The sequence below is a fragment of the Temnothorax curvispinosus genome, unplaced genomic scaffold (assembly GCF_003070985.1).
Source record: "Temnothorax curvispinosus isolate PA1 unplaced genomic scaffold, ASM307098v1 QBEX01005011.1, whole genome shotgun sequence".
Taxonomy (NCBI): Eukaryota; Metazoa; Arthropoda; class Insecta; order Hymenoptera; family Formicidae; genus Temnothorax; species Temnothorax curvispinosus.
In genome coordinates, this window is record NW_020214791.1 from 1,266,539 (window position 1) to 1,292,999 (window position 26,461).

Here is a 26,461-nt window from a genome sequence, read left to right on the forward strand (position 1 = left end):
TCTATTTTTACGCATTTCCAATTTCAATCAATATTTTTTATAAATGCTCTACGGCGATAACAATACGGCGCTTAAAATTGAATGTAAATTAATAAATAACTTTTTTAAAAGAAAGAGAAAGAAATGAGACATGAATTAATAACAGTCTCCAAGAAGAAATGTGTGACTCGCAATTATCTTTAGACGAGCATATTATAACAGTTTGCAAGTACACATATTTACGTATGTATATAGAACTTATATATAGACGCCTGATTTCGCGCGAAACGATGTGCATATTTTTCGTAGCTGGCACGATGGCGAGTGAGCGAGGCGAACCATTGGCGTGCCTTCGAGATTCGCGATCTTGATCGAACTGTCACCCCGAGAACGCGTGCAGGTTGTACGCGCAGATTTCCCGAGATGACGATACAGCACGTAGGTACACGTCGCGACGTCGTGTCGCGAATTTTCCTCGTCGGGGATTTAGCATAATTCCGTTGGCTAGGCGCCCCGCGCCACGGTGAGAGACGGTCGCAGACGGGGGAGGGGGTGAGTGTGTAGGTGGCGGCGGCGGTTGTGAGAACGGTGACGATGGTGGTGAACGTGTTCTCTTTCGTTCTCTCTTTCGCTATTTCTCCCTCGCTCGCAAGGCAGGCATGCCGTGACAGCGTGTGGGTCCATTTGGTTCTCAGTGGTCGCTATGGTAACCTCGACCACCCTCTTCTTCCCTCTCGACATCCGCCACCCGGTTCTCCGCTACCCGGTCCTCTCAAACTCTCGCCCTGCGCCCCCCCTCTCTCTCTCTCTCTCTCTCTCTGCTCTCGCTCTTTCGGTATCCCTTCTTCTTCCACTCCTTTCCTCTCCTTATTCGAACTCGCGCGCGTTCTCTTTTTCCTGTAGTCATCTCTTCCTGGCCAACTCGTTTCGTACGATTCTCTTTTTCTCTCCTACGTATGGCTGTATAACTAACCTGCTGTAGCTCCCTTCCTGGTGGCTGCTGTCGATCGGGCCACGCCAGTAGGCTAAAGGGTTAATGGCCCCCTTAGACACTCCCGTGACTAAAAATTACAGCTACCGTCGCCATTGGTCAACGTTCCTATAGACAGCGACAGGCTAAAGTCGAATCCCGTTCCTACCTTTTCGTCGCAAATGCACGTTTCGACTTAAGATTTCCCTCTGTTTTATATCACATGTGCCAATGTAGTAGAAGCAAAATGAGTTTATTTATGGCCTTTGCGGCTTGGTACGTTGCGAGGAATTCTGGTTACGGTGCGAAAAAAGAATGAAACGTTTGGAAAACCGTGTATCGTCTCGCCGCTGGCATCTACGATTCTTGGTGAGCAAGCCCGAACGTTAAATAAATCGTTTTAAACCGAGAAAGTATAAATCGCGAGGAGAACGATGGCGCCAACAAATCTGTACGTTACCGCGTGATGCTCGAAGGGAAGAAAGATGTAAAAGTTTTACAAAAAAGTGCTCATAATGATTTCATATTTATACAAAAGCAAGATTTAATTTGTAAATTTCAATTATATCAGCATTTTTTGAAGAAAATTATCTAGGAAATTTGTATTTATTAAGCATATTATTTTGTAATTGAATTCAAGCTTTACTCTAATCTTTATAGTGTCCTGATTTTGTCGAAAAATAAGAGATTTTTTTCTCATCCTTTAATTTCGACATCATTGTATAGCTACGTGTTAGGATTTAAGAGATTTCTCTCAAACATGTGTGGTTTGTCACAGATTGCCTCTATTCGTCTCTAGCGATGCATGCGTGCGGTTGTCTAAGTGCAGACTCTCTCCCGCATTCGCAGACTAATCAAATTTACGGTCTCATCTCCCCGTTGTGAACGTTTCTGCCGGTCCATTTAGTGTCTGTTCGTATTTAACTCATGAGGAGTTACTACGGGACAGTGTTCGAAGTTTTCTAAAGAATCGAAAAAATGAAAACGGGGTAACGTACAAAATTACAACGTATTGTTTAAACTTTGATCGAGCAGAATTTTATATTTCCCTTTTGAATATTTTATTTAACAATTGAAATTACTATAATCAGAGAATCTGGGTTAATCTAAAATTAATATTTCAATTTTAAAACGAGAGTTAAAATAATATTGGATAACGCAATAATTACTAATGTTCTAGTTAGAAACACGGTTTTGTAGCTTTAGGATTAATAGTATTTAAGCACATAATTGACATTGACAGCACAGTTTTATTGTAAAATCTCAATAAGAAGTTTTTGTAATAAAAATAATTTATTACTTGGATCATAACGCGCATCACTGTGTCGGAGCCAACTTCTTGAAACTGTTTTGTGTTATGCTAAGAGATTTTACTTCGCACATTAATTCGGGGTATTTAATCCGAAATGCGAATGCGATCGATACGATATACCCGATATTGCGACACTGAGTTTGAGTTGGTTCGAGTCACGATCGACAGGGGCACGTCGACGGGCACAGCGGAGCAGCAGACTCGTCGTCGTGCCAAGCACGACCGGTGCCACGATCCCGCCCCTTTTCACTTCCGGTACAAGGTGCGCTCCGGAGCACACACGCCGTAAGCTAGACGGTAGGCGGATCGATAAGGAGACGAGTACGAACGAAGGCTGCTCTACCTCGAGCGCGCGGAGAAGAAAGAGGGACGGAGAGTCGAGGGGTGAGATCGAGAGAGGGATGATGGAGACGCGGCGGGGAATGGAAACGCGGTCGACGACGGAGGGAGAAGAGCGGCAAGAGAGAAAGAGAAAGAGGAGGGGGGAGGGGAGTCCAGGTCGGCAGGAGACGTGCTGCGGAAGAAATGAATTCGAAAAGGGGTTATCCGCGCTATTCCGCTCGTATCTATAGCCGCGGCCTATCGATCTGACGGCATTATTGCTGCAGGAAGCAGCGACCTCAAATTCAGCCATCTGTGCCGCGAGAGCACCGCCGTTCATATTTCATCGCGAGGTGCTTGCACCGTGCCGTTACCGTCGCCGAGCCGCGGCACCCGACGCGTAGTATATGCATCGTTCGCTCTATCTCACAAGCATGCAAGCACTTTTCCTTCGTGTGTTGTGCGCTTCATAGTCATTACTCCACTCCGAACGGTACCTTGCGACGCGTTGCAAAGACGCTATTTAGAAATTTGATTAAAAAAGATCGCGAATTGACGAGATATAATGCATATTTTCTTTATCACTGTTGGATATTAAAAATTTTGCAATATCATATTGTAAATTTAACTAAACACAATAAGTAAACGCCTAATTTTCTGCTATGGACCATTATGACGATCTTCATTTAAATTTACGTCTTTATTCACTCCTGGAAGCTTCAAAATATAGTATTGTAAAGAGTGTCTATATTCAAGTGCACTAGTCGCACAATCACGCGCGCGCTTATGATTTATTAACAACGCATAATTAAATGATCAAAGCTTTCGTGCCGCGAGATCGAAGAGATAACGAATTAATATTGAAATGGACGCGAAATATAATAACGGAGGTTATAAGCAGGGGCTTCGTACTACTCGATATGCAGCTCGGTCGCTTCCGTGAGTTGGTCTAGCATTTTCTCCCCGACCGGAACCTTCACCCTATAATCTTGTCGTTACCTCGTCTTCTTTTGCAGCCCGCGAACGATGACATATCCCCTAGGAATATCGCGTTCTTCAGTAAGCGCGCCTCGTTCTTTAAATTCTTCGCATGAATTCTTTCTGAGACGCGCCGAGTAATATTTGCGACTTTTGAACGTGAGATTTTCACTTCTCTTCCTTCAGCATGTTTTCGCGTGCAGTAAGGAAATTGATGCAAACGACTCTATTCAGATATTTTTCTATTTCAATAAAAAAAAAAAGAACATATTTTTTGTGAATAATGTATAAAAGTTATCCTTATTGTATCTTTTTTTCTTGTAACATTGCAGCTGAATAGTTTAAATGCGCTTCCTTGTATATTAAAAGATTAATACCATATATGTCGGACGAAACTGTAACATCTCTGGTGTTAGAGAAATTCAATATATTCACTCAGAATCTCACTGTGCGAAATATAGTTCGCGGAAGCATTGAGTTTACAGTGTGCAGGATAGCGATAGTGAAACAAAATTAATTTTGTGGTAACTGCAAACCTTGGCGGATTTAGGTTATTTCCACGATTGATTTATCATCCATTAATTATACTCAGACAAATCGGATTTACGAATCGTTCTAAAATTGACGTCGGATAAAAATGAATGAATAATAAACAGTGATTGATCGATTTGTATATGATGCTTTCATCGCGATGATATATAGATCGTTTTCCGTGATGGCTTTAATGGCCTTTAATCAGGATTCATTGATCAACGATCGACCTAGGATCCTACATTTCTAAATAAAAAATTCCGGCGTGAAAGGGTTAATTCGTGGATTAAAGGTTTTCGCACGAGAGAACGCCAAAGTTATCTGTGCTAGCGCCTCGAAAGACGCAGATGGAGTTGTTGCTAGCGGGGGTCAGCGTTATAAAGGGTCTGCATTATTTATGAACTTGCTGCACCGTTGATGAGAGCAGCTCCATCCAGTCTCTCCCTTGCTCTAACGATACGAGAACGTGCGTCGGATTGGAATCGGTACCGGACGATTCATCGTAGAGCGGAACAAATCGCGCGTGAGTAAATCGCCGCTCACATCTGTCGATTCTTGTAAATAATTAAAACGTGCGTCATCCTCGCGACATACGGGAAACTTGTCGGGCATATTAAACGAAAGACTCGGCACTTGCTCGACTTTAGGAAGTAGCAAATGATATATTAGTTTTATCGTAAATACTATGTTGAAAACGGCTGATTACTATATAACGGTGCAAAATCTTTAGTGAAAATTTATGGATCGAATTTCAATTAGCAATTAATAATAAAGAATAAATCCGATATGGGGAGTCGTGAAGATATATTCTCTTCGTAAATTTATATTCTGGCTTTTCGTGAAAACATTAAATAGAAATTTGTCCTCCTGATAATGCGAGTTATCAAATGATACTGTCAGGACAATCGATTTATTACATCGGCTAAAAGGCCACACGAAGATCGCGGAGTTGAAACCCTCTGTAGAGCGCACCTAATTCCACGCGGGATTTGCTAATCCGGGGTTGCAGAGTCGGTCATTATTTGGTGTCGCGTGATCTCGGGGGTAAAGCAGCGCACGGGGCGTATCCCGGTACTACGGAACGCGCTGTATTTATCCCCCGATATATCACCCGAACCCCTAAATGCCCCGGAAAAGCTCGTCCGACCGAAACTAGGCGCGTATAGAGCGCCGCAGTATCATGGAGCAAAGTACGGGATAGCATTTAGCCATAACACGGCAGTATCGATTTTTAATTCGCTTAAAAATCGCTTTAAGCTGTGATAACGATTGAAATATCTTTTGCATTAGCAGCCGTTTGTCTAATTACAGAGAAGATTAAATCGAATTGCGCAGCGCTGCACCGGCCCGCCGATACATTCAATCTCTTTGATCGCGTCATTATTAATAGCTCTTTTATCGGTACGTTATTTAGTACTCCGTCCTTAGCTCTCTATCCTATTCGATCGCGTATCTCTTTTTTCATCCATATATAGTAATTGTCTTTTGTTCGCGCAGCTGAAAATTCGCTATTGAACTTATTGGAAGCGCGGCGAGGTAGATAATCAAATAAACCAATAAAATCTAATAATTTCATGACAACTTATACACCATAAATGTTGGATATACATATCTATATAAAATATCGGAAAATTATAGTAACGTACAGATTATCTTTCTCTAGCAAAAATATTGAATAAGTTTATCACAACTAACACACTTTTCGGATTTCGTTATTACATCTCTGCTAGCAAGCGTTACAAGATAAAATTAAAACAAAAATGTTATCTCGGATTGAATATACTTCAGAGATAGTAAGTCTGGTAAGGAGAATCAAAGTTTATGTCACCGCATTTATCACAAGGGAGATTACTAGTTGACTACTAAGGACAGTGCGAACCACGCGCGCGAGGAAACTAAGAGAGAGAGAGAGAGAGAGAGAGAGAGAGAGAGAGAGAGAGAGAGAAAGCATAGAAGACCGTGTGTCCTCGGAGCGTGTGTCTACGTACAGGCCGATAGGTATCGATCCCGTTGACTCTATTCAGTGTGCACGACTCTCGACGGGGTGAGTTATATACCGCGGGCCGGTGCTGCTACGGTAGAGTAACCTCCCTTGTACACGCTTGGTAGCGTGTGTGCTTGTGAAAACACCGATATCGTTATTTATGCATCGCGCCGATGGTAGGCTGTATATCTCGTCTCCCGAATGTATCTCACTCACTCACTTACTCTCACTTTCTCTCTCCCTCCCTCCCTCCCTCCCTCCCTCTCTCTCTCTCTCTCTCTCTCTCCCTCCCCCCCCCTCCCCCTCTCTCTCTCTCTCCATCCCTATCCTCTCTCACTCTCTTTCACTTTGCTGCACTTGCAGTCCTTCGAAAACTGCGCCGGGGCCCGTCGGTGAAGTTACGGTTAGATTGTGGCTTTCTCGGGAATTCTCTGGATTTTTACGTGCATTCTCCCAATGCGTCGCGTCGCGGGATTCGTTTCCTCGTATTCGATGTGTACTCCACTCCTCGTGTTTCGCTCCCTCGGCGATATCGTCAAGCATCACCGAGCCGCTCATCTCTTTCTTTCTTTCTTTCTTTCTTTCTTTCTCTCTCTCTCTCTCTATCTCTGTCTCTTGTCTCCGTTCTCAAACGGTGCCGGGATTTAATGCTTTGTGGTTTAGATGTTTTCCGTGTTTCCCGCAACACTATGTGAATTAATCACGCGCCGATTTGCCGGTATGCATGGTCAACATGCGTACATACGCAGGCAACGTTGCTATTTCGCAAATAGGCTAAACGCATTGTTGAACAGTGCGGACGCGCGGCAAACTCTATGCCCGACGAATGCAATTATTGCGACGCAATATTATTATATATTTTGGGAGTAAATGTTTTGTGATGTTAGACAGTTATCACGTTCATGGGTGCTACAATGTAATCGAGCCCATCACGGAATCTGGTGGCATGCAATATAAAAATGTAAGTTTTCATAAAGGCAACATATATATGCAATATAATCGCTTTTATGCACTTGAATTGAAAGTAATAGCGAAATAATATATTAATATTAAGAACAAAGAAATTATTGTGCATTATCATTTATATTATCTTTATATATATTTCAATCATGAATTAAATGTATATAACTATCTATTTTTACATTAGCTGGAAAAAATGACTCCGCAAATGGGATTTTTATTCTCGATTGATGAAATCGAGCATTCAATAGCTCAACGTTACTATACTTTCTGGCACTATCGTTCGCTATCTCTCGCCGTAGGTTATTTTGCCCCATTTCCAATCTATTCATCGGGCATTGTCGCCGATTGTTCACGATCGCACGATTCAATATCGCGTTCGGTGTCTCTCCGTTAACGACCGTCAAAGTGCACCGGATGCCGTCAATAGTAGACGCGAAAGTGTTAACGGGCGCGTTGCGAAAAAAAAGTGAGAAAAAAAAATGCGAGTATATTGCGATCATCAGTATAAAATGAAAAAACGGTCCCCCGCGCGACGGCGGGATGGAAAATGTGGCCGAATCGTTTTTATCTCGACGTACGCGGCTTTAATTTCGCAGTCATTACCGTTATTATTTCTCCGCGTTCGGCCAAACAATTTACACGATGAATACGCCCGAGTATACAATAACGTACAGAATTAAAAAAGGGATCGACACGTATGGGCAAATATTTCCATACTGACGTTGCTGTACGAGCGCAACATCACCGTCCGACTGAACATTGGCTAATTAAAACTATTTATCCCAAATGTGTATAAAGGTTCGTTTTAAAATCATCATGGAATAAACGCCGATTATTTGGTCCTACGTCATCCGGTTTGGCTTTTCATATCATAAACGAATAAAATTATACGCAGTTAACAAAACGCCTGCACACATTTCATGACGCCTACATAGTCCACAGAAATTCTTTCAAAACCGAAATTCTATCAAGAAAATCCGACAGCGTCGCGATAAGTTTTTCTTACGCCACCAATTTCGTTTTCCAATTTCGACTCTCTTCAGACTGTCGAATAGCGAGACTTTTTCCTCGATGATCGTTGAGTGGATGCTCTCCTCGCGGCTTTGTTCGCCGCAACGAAGGCCAGTGATTAGAGGTGATTCCATTTTTCCAGTTCATCCTCTGGACTACCGCCTGAACTCTCATTATTATAAAGTCACTAACGAACCGAGGAAGCGCCCCGCAGACCATCTAATTTCTCTCTTTTCCTTTTTCGCGTCTGTTCTTTTTCTTAAATCTCTTCTCCCGTCCCCTCCCCGCCTTCTCTCCGATTCTCTCGGTTTCCTTATCGGCCTATGGCCAACGGACCAAATCGATTCCCATCGCAACTCGCAATCGCAAACTGAAGATTGAGGCACTTAAGCTACAAAGTAGTGACGACTTTGAAATATCTGCTTAAGTAATCATAACATGTAGTAATATCTTGAACTCTGTTTGTTTATGCACCTGTCGCAAACTTTGCCTGCACACTTATAGCATATGAACTTGTGTTTCGTTGGCACGGAAGCAAGTGCTATAAATAGTTTCAGAAGTTATAGAACGTTTGGAGTTTACGATTATGGAATGAATACTTTTTATAAACTTTAACATTACGCAACAACTCTCTTTTTAATCATTTTAACATTGCAGATTGTGATTAATCAAAATTTTGTTGTTAAAAAAAATATATATATTACATTATTTCTCGCATTATTTATTACAGTTATGGCATTTACTTAGTAAAATAGAGTAATATCATTAGAAAGTAATTATAACGATAAAAGGATTACAACGAAAATATCTTTTCAAGTAAATTGAAGTAAAAATTTCGATGAGAAGAGCCTGTGTTCCGGTACTTCAAGGAGTTTTCATACAATTGAGCAGATTCGATAAAGTTACCACCGGTTCGCATCCTTCGCTCGCTTTCCGACGAGTTTGAATCATCGGTTTGAAACGCGGTAGTTCGAGCCATTCATTAGCGGAGAAAACTTTTAATACCCACTTTTATCAATAACATCAATTCATCAGTGCATTACGTAAAAACGTACTTTACGATTATGCTTTTTGATGTTTTTTATACCTTACATTCTCAATTGTAAAGACAACGTAATTGATATATAATATTCATATTAAATGTTAAATAAAAAATAATAGTAGAATAATAAACGAATATTGTTAAGGAAATATCACTTACATACTTATATAGGTATATGTATAATCAAAAAATTAAAATATACATGATCAATAATAATAAGTAAAACACGACCGTTTTATGTACAATCATTTCTCTCTAATTCATGAAATACATAATATTTAAAAATAAATCAAATAGCTGGTTATTCTGGCGCAGGAACAAAAAAATAGCTTTCCGAGAGCTTTAGCTCTATTTGAGCAATAATAAGAGCCATGGGCGTGACAAACTTATTCGCATGGAAACAACGAAGTCTTGAATTCGAAGCTTTCGTAACAGCCAGGAATAATAAAGACTACCCAAGGTAAATGTTTTCACGACGGGTAAGTACGTGCGCACCATGAATATGCAAATCCGCAACAAATTTCCCCTCCTCGCTCCTGCGCCCACGAAACACCTTTTTCTGGTTGCCTGATTAACACCTCGTGAAAGTAAAATCAGCGAATTAGCGATTCCGACTTCCGCCATTACGCGCCCTTATCTTCAATTCAATACGTTCCATTATAATCGATTAATTTTGTTATTAAAATCCCGACGCTCGTTCTTAATTCGCGGTAGATGCCCCGTAGCTGTTTTCGCTCTCTATGTGTTTTCTATGATAACTTCCGCAACGTCACGAAGCTCTTTAGCCATATCGAAGCAATTTTATCTCTCTCGTATCTTCTTAAGACGTGTTTACTTTGAAACTTTTGAACCGCCGTACTTTCCTGCGAAGACACTTGTTTTTCGCGTAATCATTCGATGATTTTATGTCTATCTTTAATTTGTTGTCTTTCGTATTTTTTCCAGAAATAATAAGCTATCTGAACATTCTGAACTCACTCGTCTCTCTCTCTCTCTCTCTCTCTCTCTCTTTCTTTCTCGTTCTCTCTTTCTCGTTCTCCCTGGAATGTCAGTTCAAAGTTTCCAACAACGTCCAGAATAACCAGGTTAAAGTATCTGCGATGCGTGAACATTTCGTTTAATCTTGTTATATCAGATTTCAAATGAGCAGAGATATTCTCGGATGGATCTTCGCGGCAAAAATGCGCGGAACGATATTATCAGCGACTGATATTCGCGCTTTAGTTCGAAACGTAGGGAGAACTGCAGCTTCGCCAAGGTTCTCCGGATAAGGCTTTGTAAAAACTTTCAACCTCGCACCGACGTTTCAGCGTGTTTTATCGTCGCTCGACGTTAAAATAAAGTGACCGCGACGCGAAGCTCTCGCCTGCCGCTCTTTCAGCCATCCTCCTTTCTCAACCATCCTCGTCTATCCGCCGTAGTCTCGCTCTTGCTCCGGACTCCGCTCCGCGTACACGGTCTGGGATATTGTTTTAGGGATGGCGTTCGAGCATCAACTGAAAATAGACCTGCCGTCGTGACACGCGTGCGTCTCATCCCTCTCTTTGCACCGTCGGCGTCGCGTCGCCTTCACGCGCGCCAGCCACCCTCGACGTACCGCTCCCGGCCAATGTCCGTTTCCCTTTCCCTTTTAGCTCATTCACGCGAGTGCAACCCTCGCCTTTCGCGGCATTTTATGGCAATACTAAATTTCGATGGGTGCGTGAAATAAAACGATATCAGGCCTGTTTCCCACTGGCCACTGATACCGACTGCCTATTGTCGCTGAAGCTATCAACAAACCGCGCGTTTCGTGAGCTAAACCAAGGGAGATTATTCATCTCGTTCTCCAATCCGTGAACGTTTTTCCATTTTACTATCAACTGATATTGCACGACCGAAACTGAGCACGAATGTGCGAGATACTAAAATAATTGCTATGTGTGAGATAAATTTGATTAGTTTTCGTTTGTGACATAGAGATAGAGATAATATGACTGCAATAATAAAGAAAAACGATATAATATTGAAGGTTTAATTAAGCCAGAACAAGTTAATGCGTACTTCATTATGCATGGTTACTGTCGTAGTTTAGAATGTTTCAATGTAAATGTTGCCTGCAGCGTAATATCGATCGCTTCAATAACCTTAGCTAGATGAGGAAAAAATATTCTGAAAAATTCTGCTTTAATCACCAACTCCTATATTTGCCTCTATATTAAACATAATTTTTCATTGATATTATATAATATCGTAGTATACCGTTTCGATAATAATTATTCAAATTAAGTAACATAATTAAATTATATTTGTACGATATCAAAATTTCAAATCAAAATTATAAAAAAATTACTTTGAATGTTTAAAGCTAATCGTATATAGCTAATCAAGAATGACGATAATTATAATTTCGTTATTTATATTTTAAATAATGATAATAATATATTAAATAACGAAGAAAATGTTCTATTTTGTATATTCTGTATGTTTTTACAAGAACAGATATCACTAGCGCGATTATTGTTCTAACTTCATGAAGTTTCTCCCTTCAGAAAATTTGACCGTGTAGGGACGACAAGGGTGGCCCCGCCGGAAGTGACGCCTAACAACGAGGAGGAAGGAACCTCCTCGTTTTCCCGGTCGCTGCAAAACACGACAGAGATTTATTAAACTCCCCCGAGAGACGGAAAATAAGAGCTGAACGAGGAGCGGCGAGCAAACAATAAATTTAGGTTTAAGAAAACAGGATACGATGGTTGAAGGGGGGGGAGGTGACCGCGGACCGCTTTAATTCGAAGGCGCCGCCCCCTGGAGATTGTGTTCAGGTTGATTTGTGACTTGAAGACGATGATTTTAAATTACTTGTTATTTTGCCGCACCGTTTGGCGCATCGGATCACGAAGGGATCAAGACAGAAATCTCGTTGGATATTATCGCCTTTTAGAGTAATCCTAAAGCGAAATCGTTGAATAAAAAATGGAGAATATGTGTAAAAAATGCACGATTAGTTTTGAAAAATGCATGAATGATGACGTTTCTCACTTTTAATTTTAATGTGACAATTTAATTTAATGTAATAATTTAATTTAATATTTATATTTTTCCTGTAGATAACTTCTTGAAATGTTCATAAATATAATTTTCTTCAAAGCAATATGTTTTTAATTACACTGAATGATAAATTCTACATAAAGACACGCACGATAGCACTAGCCGATCGCCTGTCTATAGTAATCTGGCATCAATAATTCAGCAGACAGTTAGAAAAGATTTATGTGGCTTGAAATGACACGATTTGTAATACACGTAAAAATTATTCGGATACTTTTGAACGAACACGCGTTTGCACGCTGACTTCCGTATAGGGAATATCATATTTTGCAACAGGAAATATGACAGAAAACGTATAACATCGATTGCGAACGGCGCAACTCGATGTAACGCGCCACCGCCTTTCGTTGTTGCTGTACATTTCCATTATTGCGCACTTAAACGTGCCGAAACAGAAAATTCGAAAAATTCAATATTATCGTATTGGTGCATTTCGTGCCTATCGGAAATATGAAAAGCATATATCTATGCCGACACGAATTTTATTGTACTACCTGCTGCGCGAGTAAAAATAGTTTGTCGCGAACGTCGCGAATCACTGCAGTGAAATGTACAGTATATCGAATTCCAATTACTCAACATGCTGCAAGCGAGTTTTTATCTCTCTCAATGCAAAACTTTACCTTTCACCATTGAAATTCGTATCATACTTTAAAAATTAATTGCATCTTTTATATTAAAATAAATATTTTATATTAAAGCGAAACGGACGCATTGAATGCAACACAATTCATTGATTTATGTATTCACAAATAACACGTCAAGCCTAATAATCTATTTTCATATTTGTAATAAGCAGCACATGCTATCACAAATCTATAAATTTACGAATATTAAAAATTTTAATCCATATTTGTATAATTTCAAAATCTTGTTAAATAATAAATCTTAAATAGTAGAATTCTTAACAAAATGATACTACTTATATTCATATCACATATGATCAATGATATAAATTTTTTCCAGCAAATTACAGATTGTTAATATTACATAATACAAAAATACAAAATAACGGATCTTTCGTAATGTCTTTAGTTATTTTTTGAATTATTAGAGACTTGAATTTTTAAGACATTTCTAAATTATAATCTGCCGAATAAATTATAATCTGATGTTATTACACAGCGTTACAAGCGTTTTTCGCAAATGCTGACACATCGTCGTGCATTATCACGCCACATTCCTCTTTTCGTAAACGTGGTGCGGCTACCCACTGACAATGCCTGCACGTAGAAAGTGCCGCGCGTGCACGGAAATTCAAGCACACTCTCTCTTACTATCACAGCGGAGCACCTTTAAGGCAGCGTCTGCAAGCGAGGAACGTTCCTGGTTGCATTGGTCGCGATAAGGATCGCCAAGGGTTACCGGCGATGGTCCGTTCTAATTAATCAGCGATTCGTTAAAACCGTCTCCGCAGGTCGATAACGCTCTACCGGGTTTGCGTTCGCCATCAGAACCCGAAGGACCAGGGACAGGAGGGACGTGGAAGGAGGGCGATAGAGGGTGGGTGGCAAATCAGGGAGGGTGGCTCGGGAGACAGTGGAGGGTGCAGGAAGAGAAGAGAGGGTCTGGCCGGAGGGCGTAGCACGGGTTGCGCCGGGCTATACATTACGAGCTTTAGTAGGGTTTAGCCGTCGCTATATACCGTGTCGCGGTCACCATTCCGGACCACCTATACATACGATAGCGCGCGTGTCGTGCGTACACGGAGAGAAATTGTTAGTAAATTTTACTTAAGTTCGCTAAACAAATTTTGCCAGAGTTTGAGTTAAGTAAAATGTAACTGACAAGTGAAGCAAAATTTACCAAATACATTAAGTAAAAATCGCCGGACTACTGTTGAGTAAAATTTACCTAGCAAGTTAAGCTAATCTTCACGCGACCGCGCGATGTTAGCGTCATAACATTAGGCGCGATCCGCGCGACCGCCGCACCGCCGCCCGCGCGCCGCGAAACGCTACTCTCTTTTGTCGACGTGAATGACGTGATACGTGGTCCCATAATGGCTTCCGTCTCTGGTCTCTGGTGTTGTCAGTGAGTGCGATTATATGTTCTGTGGTGCGGATGCCCGTCGCGAATAAGTGCGACCGCGCGTTGTTTCAGAAAGCTGTGTCCGTTAGTGGGTCGCGAGTCGCGAGCCCACGAGAGCTTACGCGCGCGTTGCGAGAGAGCAGATCGCGGTGGTGAGGCTATACGTTTCGGTGCGGCGCGATTTCACGCGTGTCTCGCGCGTGACTCTTTCCTCTCCGCACCGGCGGTGATTTAAAAACGAGCGACACACCGCATACTTTGGTGTTTGGTGTGTTGTGCTTTATTTACTTCTCTACCTTCCCCCTTATCTGGGGCGTGTGACTAGTGTCGAGAGTGTCGGCGACCCGTCCGAAAATCCGCGACGGCGTGCTTCCGCGGCCCTCCTTCCCTCCCCCGTCTACTACCTGATCGTCCGTTCGCGAGACGCGTCGATGAACGCAACGGTGCATCGAGCGAGTTCTTTTTCTTCCTCTCTTTTTCGCGATTTAAGAATTGTTAAAAAATTAAAAGACTTGCCGCAATTGAGTGCTTGTCTTTTAATTCAATAAATATCAAACTACTATGTAGCCACAAGACATGTACTATAACATATATAAGAATTAAATACATTTTTATTTGAAAAAATTTCCATTAATTTTGTTATACAAATTTTTAATGATCTATTTACCTATTTTAATAGTTATATCTAAATAATATTTAATTTTTAAAATATATTCTTGTATGAACATACAAATCAATTTTTTTAAACATTATTATTATTTGCAAGTATTATAATTGTTCGATATTATATTACCGTATCAAAATTTGTAAATCTTACTTATACAGTTGAATAGAATTTACCTAACTACTGCAGCTTAACTAATCAAGTAAAAATTATATAATTTGTTCGGTAATTTTTACCTAACCCTGTTGGTAAATACACCTTAGCCAGTTCGGCACAACTGTTTTAGTAAATTTTACTTCGCAACTATGTAAAGTTTACTAACGATTTCTCTCCGTGTAGATACATATACACGCGTGAGCACGAGCGCGCGTGTAAATCCCGCGTGGATTCGACGGTACATGCGTAGGTCAGCGCACGTGTGTATATATCTACTGCTCGACCTCTAAGTGCGTATCAAGGTGTGCGTAAGCTGTTCGCACGCACGTCATCGTGTGCGTGCTACATAGCGAGACACAGTGTGCTCGGCTCGGAATATACGGGGTGTGCGGAGAAGGCCCGGTTTCGCTCGAGACCATGTAGTAGTCTCCGTGACACTCGACCTCAATGCCCCATGCGATAATGTCTATCAGCTCCATCACGCACTTCAGCGACCGTCTGCGCCAAGATCTTACTGTTTCATCTAATCGTCTTGCGTTAACGAGTACGCTATATTAAAATTATTTCTTGCTCCTTTAAAATCCGTAGCTAAAGGTAAAGGCAATATTTCTGTAACACCCCGTTGACGCTAGTATGCACTACGACATTTGCGACTCGAGATAAACTGCCTACGTTTGGTAATTTTATGCGGGAATTTATAGACTCCGTGTACACAAGAATGTATAATTACAATTACTGCGTGCCGCCTGTGCGCGATGTGGCTTTTGTGCACGTATAAAAATAGCCGCATTACGAATCGCGAATAAGGAGGCGAACGAACGAAAACGTGGGCGATCCACTGCAATGCGCGTTTAGACGCTGCGTTGGATGGAGACGGCATTAAGTATTATACTGATGCGAGTCGCGATGAAAAGTTCCGACCGTGTAGAAAGCAAAGTTAATGCTTCGCGAGTTCGCGGATAAAGAACTTTTCCGCCGGCCTCCAAGTTAACTTCGTGACAATTCGATGAGACGCGTTCGTATTTGCAAAGATGAGGAGATAACTCGATAATTTTCACGCAATGTATTTGCATCATAGCCTCTGCTTTCTGTCTTTGCGCTCTTCCGCGCGTTGTCGAATTAAGACGAGTAAAGTCACACTACCCACAACTATGTAAATATGTGTATGCACACACGGATCCGTGCGCAAAATGTCAGTTATTAGATTTTTATAAGATATCTAAATATTAAAATCTGATTCGATTTTTCTCGATATCTTTGAATAGAACCTTGCTAATTTAATTAAAGAAATTTACGATCAGAACATATTAGATAGTCGAAACGTATATTGACCTAATAAGAGGCGATAATAAAATATATCATGAAGCAGTGATTTTATTTATAACAATGTAATAATAAATAATTTAAAAGATACTCTTCCTACGCAAATATAGAAATATAAATTCGCAGTAGGAATAAATTTGCATTTGTGAGTAATTAACAATAAACCGCATAATAAAAGTTTCATATAAATACAGTAAGGTTTTTTTATTTGTCATATATTCTAATTTTTATTTAATTAATTATCATAAGATAATTTTTTTTAATTAAAAACGGTCTATCCAGAGTAATATTGGAAAGACCAATGTGCGCGGCGTAAATGCATTCGCCACATTTGACAGTTGGATATTTCATATAGAAGCAGACTACGAGAAAGAAAGAGAGAGAGAGAGAGAGAGAGAGAGAGCACATTTCCATGTATTTAAAATAGCGTTTTGTAGCGCCTATACAAACAAATATTATCAGAAAAAGTCATGACCACGGTTTGTTATCGTCCTCCATCGTTTTCTGCGTAATTTGGAATACACGCATTCAAGAAGTCACGTTTTGAAGCTCACATATCTCGTCTCACGACAGGTGTTGCTATTCGCGCTTTTAACAAATTAAAGTGCACGGACAAAGAGAGACGTTTCTCCGGGACTAAAAGAGCCGTAGGGACGAAGGGTAAAGGTACGCAGTCAGAAAGAGATGTACGGATGGAGAAGCGGAGGTGGAGGCGAGCGAATTGGTGCTAGGCGAAAAGAAGAGAGAGGCAACGCATAAAGAGAAGCGTCGAGACGTCAGGCGTTTCTCGCTTGCACGGCTTCGTAGAACCACCTTGCTATTATACTGATTACATTTTCAAATGCGCCTACTCGGGATGCTCTCTCCTAACTCTTCCTCCCGGCTCTTTCTTCGCCTCCCGGTCTCTCTCGTCTTTCACTGCTCCAGCAACATCTACGATCCGACATGTTCTATCTATTTTTTTGCGTCTCTACGGATTTTATGACACTTTCGTCGCTCTTTCTCCCACGGTGCCATATTTCAAGAAATCCTCTCCGGCCCCTTTATCTTTCTCAGACGCGATGTAAGAGCGACTTTCACGCGGAGATGCAGGGTGGACGATTTGCTAAGTCTCGCGACGAAATTCCAGCGAGTTTCCGTCCACTTCCATTTCAGCTTTGTGTGCGTATCGGTATAGAGAGTATCTGAATTTCTAAAAAGGCACGGTGGTCGTTGCCGAGACTCGATGACAATGCGCCGGTAAATCACCTCGGCACAAGACAAAAGGCGGAATTCAATAGGAAAAAGTCGGTCACTGCAACGACGTACTATGGACGCAAAGGCCTTCGTTCGACTGATCGATTTCGAATGAATATTTACGACGATCCGTGCACCCACCACTTTTTGACGCGCCGATTAGCTCTAAGGAAGAGGTGCGAATAACAATAAGTTCGCGTTGCCGTGCGATAAACTCACTATTTGCATGCGCGGACTTTGTCCCTCTCGCGCATACGAGCTTATGGAAATTATGGAAATTATTTGATAATATCGCCGTAGTAAATAACGAGCGACGAAGAAAGTAACGCGTAGCTTAATACAATAGAGAGTTCGCCAAGTTATCGTGCTACATACGTTATATGCTTCGAGAGATATTCGCGAGCGCGCATCCGGTCCGCGTGATAATGCGACATCAATCATGATGATAACGAACGCGCAGAAAGAATCCGCCTGTCTACGAAATATCCCGCGCAATGACCGGACGAGAATAAATGCCGGCGAGTATTGGCAAACAAAGAACGTGTAATATATATCGGCGCAAACCGATTATATTTGCATGCCAACGATATCGACAGCGTTAGGTCATCGACCGACGACGAGTTAAGTATTTTTAATAGGAGACCCAACCAAAGAAGCTCTCTACTCTCGCATTCACTGAACCGTTCGTCAAGTGCAATTGATTACCGCTGTACTGAGAAGTTAATCATAGTCATTCGTTGTCGACTGAACGGAGAAATAAGTTTCAATCATATTAAGATCTCGATTAAGATTGAAATTTATTTCTCTTGATAAGGATCACTCGCTAATTCACATAAATGTTGTGTATTATGTGAGTGTATTTGCGAAAAAATCTTACACGTGTAAAATTTATTTGGCTCATCAAGTCAACAAAATATAATTACATTCATGGATTTTCAAAAAATTTGTAAGTAACATCCAAGCGATTAAACAGTTAAAGAATTATATTATTTATGCACATAAGAGTATATAATTACGTACTATTTTAATGTTACAATAATATTAAGAAATGGAAAGCATTATAGACATCCCACGGTAGATTTCTTCGCACGCGCACGGTAGGACTTTTCTAAGGACCTTTCTAACGAGATGCGGGAGACGGTAGGATCAGCAATGCAATTCTAAACGCGCGGCGACTGTGCAACGCCGTCCGCAATTTCCTCAGTGCACTGTCCATTACGACTTTCGAGGGACAATGAGACTTTATGGACAATTCCTCCCTCCCCGTTCTTATCCCCTTGTAGTACCCTACGTGACACCAGTCCTAATGGTGTGCCTGGAGGACGACGACACACCCTACACCATCAACGTACGCCGACGCGACTTTGCCTTTCTGCTTTATGCAACGTGCACGTTGAGACATGTGTCATTATTTTCGCGCAACTATCTTCCTAGTTACCAACGGCACGTGCGACGTGCCGCTACTCGAACGTGCCGGCGAGATAATACATGTTGCATTTGTTTTCGTTAAAACGCTGACAAAACGCTGCTTCCCAACATGGCGACCCTTTAATCTTCATTCGCGCCGTCTCGTTTGGGATAACCTCGTTTTCTCTGGCGACAATGGCCCTCTCCCTTTTATTGCCACGTGTTGCTCTATCGCGAATGTCAAAGTTCACGGTATTATTATCGCTATAACGTTATTTCTGTCGCAAATTCAAAGATGCACTTGTGCGCGATATAAAACATATATTATGTTGAAAAATATAAAGCTGTCGCTCCGAAACGCGACAAATGATAATTTGTCTTAGTGCATATATATTAATAATTAATTAACTAATTAATATTTTAATGGGCTATCGTGGGATTGTTGGGTATCTACACAAATACGACTAGAAAACAAATATTCATTATCGTATGAATGGTAAATTTTTCTCTATTATTTCGACGCGTAATAAATATTCATTCGTCTTTATTGTGCCCACGTATTCGATACTGTGCCCGCGATAATATTACCATCGTTAATTATAATTTGATTCAATTTCCTCGTTTATAACAATATCCTCGTTAATCCGCATCATATTTTCACTTTTAATCCCGTATCGAGTACTGTCAACGTTCACGCGTTGCTGATTCTATATTATCGATCGTCGTATAATAATCATGTATAATTGGTAAATTACTTGTTAAGCGACCAGAAAATTATGCCGATCCAATATGAAAATCGAGATCATAAATACTATAACTTGTTACATATACGCTTCGGGATTTTCCGGCTTTGGCTGCACGTAAGGGATTAAGTGGCGTTGAAAATTACCATTCACCCCCCCCTTCTCACGATCAGATTTGCAACTTAAACGAGTTAAATGACAAACTAAAATGTTAATATGTATCATCAAGAATAAACATCAATGATCAAATTTCATACATGATCATGCCACTTCGACACGTGATGACGTTCTTTTATCGATTGACAATTATTGTTGGTCCATCATTATGTATCCAATTTATTGCAAAAGTTAACAGCATCACATTATTCGATGATATTACATACTGCCTTCGTTGCAACTTATATCTTCATAGTAAACCATTTAAGTGACATGACATCGTATAATAATTTGAAAAAAATAATTAATCGAATTTTTTGTCTGTTCCTCAGACAAAAACGTTGAAAATATGTTTATATTATATTAGTATTACTGCGGCATGACAAAAAACATCTCTTGCCGCGGGGGGGATCGAAGTTTTCAAGGCACATCGGAACAGATTTCTAATCTAAAATGTTATTACGTTGTCAGTTCTTTTTATGCATATAAACGTCAATGTGTACATAAAATAATTCGTGCAAAAAAACTCGCTCCAGTTATTTTAGTTAATCAATGGTCAAAATTGTTAAAAACATATTCCATATATATCAAAAGTCTGATCATTCGTTTCATGAAACAGCGTTATCTCGTGACCGCGGTCATTAGGAGATAATTATGATTTCCATTTCAATCCCGGACATTTTTCTTTATCAACCAACAAGTTCAAGAATCAGAGAATAATCTATAAAAAGATTCGCGTGAGTTCCTAATAATGCGCGTGGCAAACGTGCGTAATAAGAAGTATTTACAGCGGACTTTTGTTGAAAACCTCGAATAGAAAAGAAAAACGACGCTTTCGTCATCCTTAGAAGACGCTGCAATCAATCTCTATTCCAAAGCGAGGTTTCGAACATTATCGCGTATATCGCGTGTGGAACTCACGCAAACGACGAAATAATCTCGGGTGAGCAATTCGTAGGAACTTATCTGCTTGACATTTACGAGCAAAGCGGAGGCTTTTTCGGAGAGAGCGGTCAGTAAGCCTTGATATCGACAGCGCTACGTAAAATCAATATTTTCTTTAGTACGTTTTTTTAGATATTTTCCAAATTATTAGTTTATTTCCAAATTGTTGTAATTATTATTATATTTGCATTTTGAAATAATTGAGATCTTAACTGTTTCTCTGATAAAACAAAATAAATTTGAAATATTTAGTATATTTCTTGATTCGTGCTGTAAAATTAATATCCGACTTTGGTTATTTATTTATCATCGAAAGATACATCATATCGTCGCAAAATTGTCTAAAGTGAACTTGGAAACTGGAAATTGCAATATAGCGCCGGCACGGTACCGGGACGCAATTCCAACATATCAATAGCGATAGGAAACGGTGTGCGAACCATTCTCCCATCCGTTACACGTTATTCCGTGCGAAAGTAGAAATAAAACGATGATTTTTTTTAACGTAGCGTGAATGCGCGCATAATTCGCGTTAATCGCGGTTGCCAAAACAAAATATCGTCTGCGCATGAAACGCTCGGAGCAAACGGCTTAGCGGGGACTAATTTCTCCTACTTATCGAATCGAAGCACCGCCCGGACAAATTTATCTCCCTGCGCGAGCCTCACATTCCAGTATGCAAGTGCATCGAGACTCGATTCCCACCTACATGCCTATCTCGATGATCGAAATGACAATGGCATGACATCCATCTCTCTAACAGCGAATCGCATCCGCCTGACGTGCAATTCGGAGCACCTCTTTCTCGCTCGGTGCAGCGGCTGTTCACAAACGCTGGGCGTGGTGGGGAGACATGAAGCGCGCCCCGAGGCCCGACGGGCACGCGACCGATCGCAGGGGCCAGGTATAAGGACTTGGGGGAGGGGAGCAGGAAAAAATGGAATGGAATAGAGAATCCGGCACGCGTAGCGATTATTAGGAATTCTCTTCGCATCCCCGAACACCCACCTGGCTGGTACATCTACGGTCCTCTATGCCTATCGGTCGTACGGTTGCCTCTACCATTGCACACGAGCACTGCACGACACTCTTAAATCACCATCATCTTCGCCACTGATCTCCCCGCTGGAAACCAATCTCTCCTCCCAAGCGAGTCAGCTCGATGGACCAATCAGCGAGCGACGCGGTACAGCGATCGGTCGGTCGATCGGTTGGATGGTCACAAGGAAACACCGCAGTACCGGTACCGCATTCGCGGATAGATCCAGGTAGAGCAAGAGCTTGCTCCGAGCTGGAGGACACTACACTATTGTTCGTTAGCACTGCTGGTCCGCTGTCGATACCGGTCGCATTCCTTCCGAAAGCTCTCGAATGATGACTTGGGACTCAGGGTGGAACGACCTAGCACGCGACTCGAACAGAGTTCGGGAAGTAGAGGTGGTAGAGTTTGTCGACCGAGTCCACCCGACTGCACCCACCTCGGGACGCGAGGGCGCAGACCGTGTTATACGCGACACGGACAAACCTACGGTGACATTGGAGACGCGCGCGATCGACGTTCGCGGTTCCGGAGCTGGCAGTGCACTGACTCCGGCCTCCTCGTTCGACCCGACAATCCGCGGCTCTGACTCCCACGCGGCGCATGCGTAGCTCAACATGGCTACGTTGCGCCGTCGTCGTCGTCGTCGTCGTCACCGTCGCCGATGTCGTCGTCGTCGTCGTCGTCATCGTCATCGTCGTCGTCGTCGTCGTCGTCGTCGTCGTCGTCGTCTTCCTCATGCCCGTCACCCCTCTAGCTCGCTCCGTCTCTTCCCATTGTGATTCCCTCCGTGCGCGATCGTGCGTGTGGCATTGCGCGCATGTGTATGTGTGTGTGTGTGTGTGTGCGTGCGCTGGTACACACGCGCTGTCGTGCTTCATCCCCCAAATCGGCACCCCCGAGAGAGGAGGGAGAGGGAGAGGGGAAGAGAGAGAGAGAAAGAGAGAGAGAGAGAGAAGGAGAGAGAAAGGAGAAAGGGCTTCTGCCCCGGCGGCAGCAGCCCTGTCCCGCGAAAGGGGTGAGACAGCGCGTCGACGGTTCTCGCGCTCTTTTCGTGTAAGAATAAGACCAGAAACGCGGCAGGTGGTTTACACGGTGGGCGATTGCCGGCGTGCGCCCTTCTTTGGCGTACGCGATTATCGGGTGTCGAATGAGTTCACGTGATCGAGCACTTAGTCATGGACTGTTCCCCGCAGCATACGAACGCATGACTTCTACAGGTCATGAATGAGATTAGGGTTAACTGCGGCAATTATGCAACGCATTGATGTAAATTTCTCTTCGGTACTGTCTTGACTGTTCTAAATACAGCTTCGTACAAACTAAATTAATTAGAGTACAGCAGTTGTATCTAATCAGATTGTTTTTATTAGTAGCTTATCTTTAATTAAATAAATGCTTTCGAATAATAAAGATAAATTTGTTTTATAACATTAATAAAATAAGAGATCTATTTCTATTGCTTTGCATTACTTATTAGTATATTCGTGCGATTTATTAGTATATTTGTCTGACTCAAATTTTAATAAAATTATTTATATGCTATGTAGATACCTATAAAATTAATATTGTGTCTTAACTGGCTATACACTGACAATGTCACGAAAGATCAAAACAATATTGTTAAAGATATTTTGTAATGTAATAGATATGCTTAGTTTCACGATATTCTTAGAAGCATCTGCCCTACTAAAGTGTACATGTATAAATTATATTAAAGTGGACCTTATATAGCTCGACCATGAACGCGCGCATAAAAGACGAAAAGTAATAGTTTGCGAATGACAACTGAAAATTTTCGCAACGATCGATGCGAATATAGCACGTATCAACATGAATAAGTTATATACTTTTATATACGTCGTATGATGCGTCGTTCTCGTTTCTTTTTTTGTCTTAACGATTGCTACTACCATCGTTGTGCGGTTACTATGAGGCACGGCTGAATCGACCTCTTCTAAGCTAGCAGGACCAAATCGGCAGAATCAAACCGGACCTATCAGAATATTTAGTACCCATTTTGTACTAATTTGTACCACTAATAACAATTTTGTATCCCGTGCCATTTCGGAGAAAATCGTGGCGGTGCTACCTTAGCATTAAGCTAGATAGACCACAAGAAAAAAAAAGAAAAAAAGAAAATTAAATACAGAAATTTGAAGAACTGAATTTGTATTAATTTGTACCATACAAATAAACTTAATACATATATTTATCCCTTCTGCTCAAAAAATACCTCACCGGCCGATGCGCAACAGCGGAGTTGTAATTCTGCGTTGATCTGTAACAAAAGAAATATTTTTATATTAAAGCTACGTCCAAGATAATCGACAGTAAATAATTATCGAAGTAAATAATTATTGCCCGTTTTTAAAACATTATTTTAACAAATATCTGATTTTAAAATGTAAAAAACAATCGCGGCCGCCGGCGCCGCAATAAGCGGCTGGATATTTCCGTGCTAACTAGTTCGCATAATTCATCCGCGAAAAATTGTACAAATAATACTGCGACCGTGCGAATAAGAGAGAGACGCAACGTTCGCGACGTAATATCTCGCATACGCCGGAGATCAGACTCGACCCGAAATTGCACCGTAGTTAAAAACGACGAAAGTGGCGGAGTCCACCACAGAACTGACAGGACGGCAAAATATAATATATTATAATATAAGAAAATTAACAACTACTCACCCCACGGTCGCTCCGTCGTCGCCCGATGCCTCCCAGGCCCCGTTCTCCTCTCCTAGATCGTCCTCCGTTACTCCGTTGGTCCATTGTCGCACTCACTCACAACGCGACGACGTTCACGAGCGAAAATCGACGATATCGTCTCCTCTTATGATCGCGCGACACTAAAGGCACACGGCACTCCCGGTATTAATCTCGCGACGCGGTAACTAATTACGTCGCGGTCGAAGAAACTACGAACGAAACTATACGATCCGCTTGACGCCCATGACGCCATGACGCCGCACCGTGACATCTCGCGATTTCCGCGCGCAGGTAGACACAAGTGAAGCGAAGGTGGCGGAGAGAATTTCGTAAATCGCGCACGGCCAACTTCACTCGCCCGGAGCAACTGTCTCGAAGCACATGAATTAAATGAACTTTCGATATATGTATCACAGTTTTTCGCAAGCTAAACAATCGGATCCGGCGACAGGCGACACCCGGCGACTCGTGTATTTACTCCGCGATATATGCGATATGGGAACGGGAACTGGAGCGAGTGGCGCGGGGCGCGGGGCGCGGGAGTAACGAAGTAACGACACGTCTGACGTCAGAACAGGTCACGGGCGTCGCGGTAAACATGAGTAGTGGGGATAGAGTGGGGGTAAGGTGAATACACACTACACACGGTGCGCGGTCGGTTAGTTCGGTATGCCGGGATTGCCGGGTATGGCGTATCGCATAAAGCCTACTCCTCTCGGCCCTCTCTATCCCCACTGCTCATGTTACCAAGGCGCCCGCGGCCCGTTCTGGGGATCGATTCTGTATCTAGGGGGGAACAAGGTGAAAATTACAAAAGTGAACAGATTTACTAGATTTCGACAAATGAAATTGTAGATTCTCTAGTGAATTTCCTCACTTTTGTAATTTTCACCTCGTCCCAAGATACAGAATCGACTCCCTGATTTCTGATGTCATTGCTCGAGAATCGCACATCGCAGAGTAATATAAGTACGAATCGCCAGGTCCGATTATTCAGATTACAGAAAAATGTGATACATCGAATGTTCATTTAAGGCCGGTTCTAATACAATCAGTCGTATGTCGCCTATGTCGGATGGCCCAATGAGAGAATTTCTTTTTCGATAACGAATTTTTCTCATTGGACCATCGGTTACGTTCCGACATCCGAGGTATAAATCGCATTCGATTATACATTCATTCGGATACGCGGTCTCACTTTTCTCAACCGTCAACTTGACTCGCGTCTTGCGTCGTGTCGCGCAGCTTCAGAATAGAATTTCCGTCGTTTTCGGAACGGATAAAGAACCCGAAATCAAGGCAATCACACACAAAATGCATAGCTTAGCATAAGACCAATGAGCATCCAGCATAAAGTCGCCATATTGATTTACATAAGATGTTCATTGGTCCGTCCAGCGCGACGCGCTCTAATATCATATATGTCGAATGTTTATTTAATACATGTGCTTCGCGGAATTAGATACGGATGCCGAGGTATATATCGCATTCGATAATAGTGACTTTCTATTACGTTCTTTTGGACGGTTGATTTCGCTTTTCCCAACCGCGTCCGCGCGTCAAAGCGCGGTCGTGCGCGCCGCGATAAACACGAGTAGTGGGGGTAGAGGAGAGGAGTGGTATCGAGGCGTGCTGACGTCACGCATACCGAGCGCGCACCGTGCCTAGTTACCTGTAGCCCCCACTTTGTCCCTACCAAATAGTGTGACGAGAAGCCGTTAGCCGCGGCGCGGCGCCCGCGACCCGCGCTACATTTATCGTCATCATTGCGCAGCTTCTTCGTCGCAATCAGTCGCGTCGCGTAATTTTTTCGTCGCCATGTAACTACGTGTAAGTACGCGCCGCGTCGCGAGATTAATGCCGGGA

The 26,461-nt window shown here is 42.0% G+C and overlaps 1 protein-coding gene and 1 long non-coding RNA gene across 7 annotated transcripts in view; both read right to left on the minus strand.

Moving 5' to 3' along the window:
- The window catches only part of LOC112454350 (teneurin-m), a 516,441-nt gene that overhangs the window by 177,018 nt on the left and 312,962 nt on the right, over positions 1-26,461 (minus strand). Inside the window, exon 1 of one of the 6 annotated variants that reach the window (XM_025015684.1) lies at positions 21,851-22,410. The exons of the other annotated variants lie outside the window; for them this stretch is intronic. Within the exon in view, the coding sequence (XP_024871452.1) occupies positions 21,851-21,863 (13 nt within the window). The 5' untranslated portion in view covers positions 21,864-22,410. Of the gene's footprint in view, positions 1-21,850; positions 22,411-26,461 lie in introns of those variants that run through there. 6 annotated transcript variants of the gene reach the window in all.
- The window catches only part of LOC112454353, a 5,388-nt gene continuing 2,766 nt past the window's right edge, over positions 23,840-26,461 (minus strand). Inside the window, exons 2-3 of the long non-coding RNA XR_003040717.1 lie at positions 24,123-24,162; positions 23,840-23,985 (exon numbers count right to left, since the gene is read on the minus strand). This is a non-coding gene — a long non-coding RNA (uncharacterized LOC112454353). The remainder of the gene's footprint in view (positions 23,986-24,122; positions 24,163-26,461) is intronic.